At 38.5% G+C, this 5347-nt stretch overlaps 1 protein-coding gene across 1 annotated transcript in view; it reads left to right on the top strand.

Moving 5' to 3' along the window:
* The first annotated feature begins 4051 nt into the window (after nucleotides 1-4051).
* The window catches only part of LOC108799733 (nicotinamide N-methyltransferase-like), a 4995-nt gene continuing 3699 nt past the window's right edge, over nucleotides 4052-5347 (top strand). Inside the window, exon 1 of the mRNA XM_018571629.1 lies at nucleotides 4052-4202. Coding sequence (XP_018427131.1) covers nucleotides 4052-4202 — 151 coding nt within the window. The remainder of the gene's footprint in view (nucleotides 4203-5347) is intronic.

Raw genomic sequence — 5347 nt, 5'->3', positions numbered from 1 at the left:
ATTATCACTAAAAGCCATGAAGAATGGGGAGTCCAAATTCCCTAAAACATGTTGGCTACATACCTGTTATTAGTTACATAGTATTTGAGGTTGAATCAAGACATAAGTCCATCAAGTCCAACCTATTGCGTGTGTGCATTTATGTTTGAGCAGGTGTGTGCGTGTGTATTAGTCCATGTGTGATTTTTCTCTTAGGAGTACCTGTACCCCTGTATATTATGGTCTCCAAGGAATTCGTCCAGTAGTTTCTTGAATGCTTCCACACTCTTAGCTGAAATCACTTCCTGCGGCTGCGAGTTCCAGACCTTAACCGCTCTAACTGTGAAGAACCCCTTGTGCCCTGTGTGTTGACATTTTTTTCCCACCAATTTGTGGTGATGCCCTCTGGTCTTTGTAAACAGTTTGTTAACAATGTTGCTGTCACCATTGAACAGTTTATACAGAAAAATAATGTCCCCCCTTAATCTCCCAAACGAGAACATATTTAATTTTAACAACCTTGTTTCATAGTTCAGGTCCTCAAACCCCTTAATGAGTTTGGTTGCCCTCCTCTGGACTTTTTCCAGCTCAAGGACATCTTTTCTGAGTATCGGTGACCAAAAAAGATACCCTTTTGAAAAAGTCAAAGATTGACGAAACGCGTCAAGGGGACCCGCTGCTTCCTTCCTGACATACCGGATAAACCTTCAAAGGCTGGGCGCCGTTTACACCCACATGCGATTTTTACTCAAACCATTTCGTAAGTGTAATCATTTATATTTGGAATAAAGGACTTTCGTGACTACACTTAGATCTGCTTTCTCTCTTGTGTCCTTTTTCCTGTCTTCCTCGCTCGGCTGGGCTGCTCCTGGAGGACGTTTGACACCGCCATCAGAACCGTGTGCTGACCGTTTGGAGGAGAGAGAGAAATATAAAGAATTTTTGAGGACTTATGGATTGAAGACAAAGTAATAGACACTTTTTTCTTTGTTATTTTTGGGTTCCCTTTCTTTTGGTTTTCATTCATTTTTCTCCTCTGAGTGAAAGAGTTAAATGCCTTGGTGATTGAAAGAATCTTTTGCGTAACCCTAATCCACGCCTTACATGGAGACACTGCTTTCCTTTTTGCTTTTTTCATTTTTTTCGTTTTGGGGCGATGATAAATTGGTTTTATGTGAGCTATTTTTTGTATATTTTTTGAATAGCTGTGTAATTATAATCAACCAATCAAATGATGAGATCAACCTTTTGAATCTGAATGTATATGTAATCCATATAGACGTGGGATTGAGCGTTTAATCACAGAATACTGTTTTATTATCACATTTTTACCAACGAAATACTGAACAGAACAAAGACACAGTTTACTAATTATAATAATTTATTTATTATACATATTTTACACTAATTTATGAATCTTTATTCATTCATTTATTCATTTTATCCATCAATTTTTTATTTTTCACTTGAATATAAATAGCAAGATGACACAGTAAGAACATTGCTCACTACCAAGCGCAACATAATTGCTCACATTGGTGACCAAAACTGGACTGCATACTCCAGATGTGGCCGAACCAGTGATCTGTAAAGTGGCAAAATTATAGACTTGTCCCTGCAATACATTTCCTTCTTAATGCAAGACAGGACTCTGCTTGCTTTGTTTACAGCAGCCTGGCACTGCGAGCTGTTCTTTAGTCTGCAGTCTATGATGACCCCCAAATCCTTCTCCGTTTCCGACTTCTCTAGTGGCACACCCAGAAGTGTGTAGTCCATTTGCCTATTTTTAACTCCAAAGTGCATTACCTTGCATTTATCGACATTAAACTTCATCTGCCATACAGTTGCCCACTCCCCGAGTTTATCCAGGTCCTCCTGTAATGTTATAACATCTAAATCCGTGTCTATTACCCTCCCAATTTTCATATCATCAGCAAACATTGAGACACGGCTACTCACTCCCTCCCCGATATCATTAATAAATAGGTTAAAAAGCATGGGACCCAGCACAGAACCCTGGGGTACACCACTCATGACTTCAACCCAATCTGAAAAGGTGCCGATTAGCGATACTCTTTGTACACGATCCTTTAGCCAGTTTTTTATCCACGTGCACACTAATTCATCTATGCCCATAGACCTTAGCTTGTATAACAAGCGTTTATGTGGCACCGTATCCGCTTTGGAGAAATCCAGATATACTACGTCTACTGGCCTCCCTCCATCCAGATCTCTACTTACCTCTTCGTAAAAGGTCAGCAGGTTGGTCTGACAAGAACGATCCTTCCTAAATCCATGCTGATTATCAGTTATTATGCCATGATCCTGGGCGAATTCCACTAAGTAGTCCTTAATAATTCCCTCTAACAGTTTACATACTATGCATGTCAGACTAACTGGTCTATAGTTCCCTGGTTGGCATTTTGACCCTTTTTGAATATAGGTACCACATTTGCCCTTCGCCAGTCGCTTGGCACTCTACCAGCCATTACCGATTCCTTAAAAATTAGAAACAATGGTTTTGTTATCTCCATGTTCAGCTCCTTGAGTACCTTGGGATGTAGGTTATCAGGTCCTAATGCTTTATTTGCATGTAGTAGTTTAAGCCTATGTTGTATCACAGTTTCAGTCAACCACTCAGGTGTATTTCCTGTCAAATTTTGTGTTTTATCATGTACATTAAACCCGTCTGTTTCCTTGGTGAATACCGACGAGAAAAAAGTATTTAGGGCCTCGGCCCTCTCCTTGTCGTTTGTGAGTAAAGACCTATTTATGTCCTTTATTGGGCCTATCTGGTCCTTTCTCCCCTTTTTACTGTTTATGTACTGATAAAAAAAATGTGGGTTCCGTTTACTAACTGTGGCGATATATATTCCTCACCTTCAATTTTAGCTGCCCGGATTACTAGTTTACATCTTTTATTACATTCTTTGTAGTTTTGGAATGCCAATACTGACCCCTCTGTTTTATACTTAGTAAATGCCACTTTCTTTTCCTTAATGTGTTGTTTTGCCGTTTTATTTAGCCATATTGGCTTTGTTTTCGATCTTTTATTTTTGTTACCCAGTGGTATACACCTTGTAAAGGCATTTTTTAATATGTTCTTGAAACAGTCCCACTTTTGGTCAAAGTTTAGTTTATGAAATAAGTTTTCCCATTTGATTTCACCCACTATATTGCATAGTTTATCAAAGTTTGCCTTCCTGAAGTTTAGGCTTATCGTCCGCCCATCACCCTTCCTTTTCTTGCACCCAATATTAAAAGCAATCACCTTGTGATCACTATTACCCAGTGTTTCCCAGATTACAATATCCTCAATTAACTCTGTATTATTGCTGATGATCAGATCTAGGATGACATTTTCCCTAGTTGGGACCTCAACCATCTGATTCAATTGTCTCACAACATATTAAGAAAACGGGCCGCCTTTGCCGATTTGGAAGTTCCGTTAGCCCAGTTGATGCATGGGTAATTGAATGACTATGTGGACTGGAGTGAGCCCACTATCTAATCCATTATTTTTTTCTTCTGTGTTATCTGTCATGATTGGTTCTTTAATATTTAATATTTAGTTACAATTAAAGTCTGTAAACAAATCTCGTCTGTGTATGGCTCTTCACTTGGAGTGCTCTTCATCGAACACAATAAGAATGTTTATGCCAGTGTGTGATCCATTTATAGTGCAAAGTTGACAGTTTATTTTAGGTTCTCACTGTGCTGGCAAAGATACAGCCTTTTCATATGAATATTTAAATAGTGGCAACAATTTAACTGAGAAGGACATTTGACCTGTGTAATGTTGCATACTAATCAAAGTGCCTCCTTCTTATCTCTCACATATATTACACTCTCACTGTGCTGGCAAAGATATAGCCTTTGATATGAATATTTAAATAGTGGCAACAATTTAACTGAGAAGGACATTTGACCTGTGTAATGTTGCATACTAATCAAAGTGCCTCCTTCTTATCTCTCACATATATTGCAAAGGATTATATTTCACTTTTAGTAACAGAGCATATTTTACTTTATAGAATCAATCTACCTTAACTTTTCTAGTGACAAGATCAGCATGGAGACCCCATACACATCATCTGAAACCTACATAGATGAGTTTGACCCTTTAGATTATTACAAAACATACTATCACCCCAAAGAAGGAACATTAACTGGAGAATGGCTTAATTTTGCATTGCAGAATTTTCATGAAACATTCAATTCAGGTAAACAAATTACTGATTTATTGGCCTTATTTCTGCATGGAACATGCAATAGTGTTGTTTTTTCCAATTCATAGAAAATAGATGTTACCTGTATTATTTGCTATAATTATCCCTACAAGCATTAATCTCAGTGTATAGTGTATGTACATTGTTCCTATAGCTACATAAAGATATTAGCAGTTATGAGAAACTTGATTTTCCTGAACTACATTATGTGGGGAACAGTCTGATGTGTTATAAGCAGCATTTCACCAAGCATCTCCACAATACCTTAGTTGCATTCTATTACACTATGTCCTCCCACCATTAAGAGCCATTAACTAAAAGGGATAAGGGCATTGGCCATTTCCCATATTTAAAAACATAGGCTCTCCCACAGGGGTGGAACTACAAATCATGTTGTCCATAACAAAATTATTATGCCCCCCTCCCCTCCTCCCCACAACATCTCTCTGTGGCATCTGGAAATACTATTAGTGATCCTAAAGCCCAACTCTGGATTTTTTTAAATGGTGCTCTAGCACCAAAAATCCAAATAACAGTTTTGGCAGTAATACTCATCTTCAATCTGGAGTTATCCTCTGCAGTAATTTTTTTTGTCATAGTTACATAGTATTTGAGGTTGAATAAAGACATTAGTCCATCAAGTCCAACCTATTAGGATCTCATTCTAGGAGTACCCGTACCCCTGTATATTACGGTCCCTTAAGAGATCGTCCAAAAGTTTCTTGAACAATTCCACATTATTTGCTGAAATCACCGCCTGTGGCAGTGAGTTCCAGACCCTAACTGATCTTACTGTGAAGAACCCCCTTCGCCCCTTGTGCTGGAATTTTTTTTCCACCAATTTTAGGTGATGGCCTCTAGTTTTTGTAACGGAGTTAATTTTAAACAGTTTATCGCTAATGTTGCTACCACCATTAAACATTTTGTACATGGAAATCATATCCCCCCTTAATCTCCTCACCTCTAATGTGAACATGTTTAAATTTAGTAGCCTCGTCTCGTAGCTCTGGTCCTCCATACCCCTAATTAGTTTGGTTGCCCTTCGCTGGACTTTTTCCAACTCAAGGACATCTTTTCTTAGTACTGGTGACCAGAACTGGACCGCGTACTCCAGATGAGGTCGAACCAATGATCTATAA

Source organism: Nanorana parkeri, unplaced genomic scaffold (assembly GCF_000935625.1).
Source record: "Nanorana parkeri isolate BGI_ZX_2015 unplaced genomic scaffold, ASM93562v1 scaffold1795, whole genome shotgun sequence".
Classification (NCBI taxonomy): domain Eukaryota; kingdom Metazoa; phylum Chordata; class Amphibia; order Anura; family Dicroglossidae; genus Nanorana; species Nanorana parkeri.
This window is presented reverse-complemented; position numbering and strand designations above follow the sequence as displayed.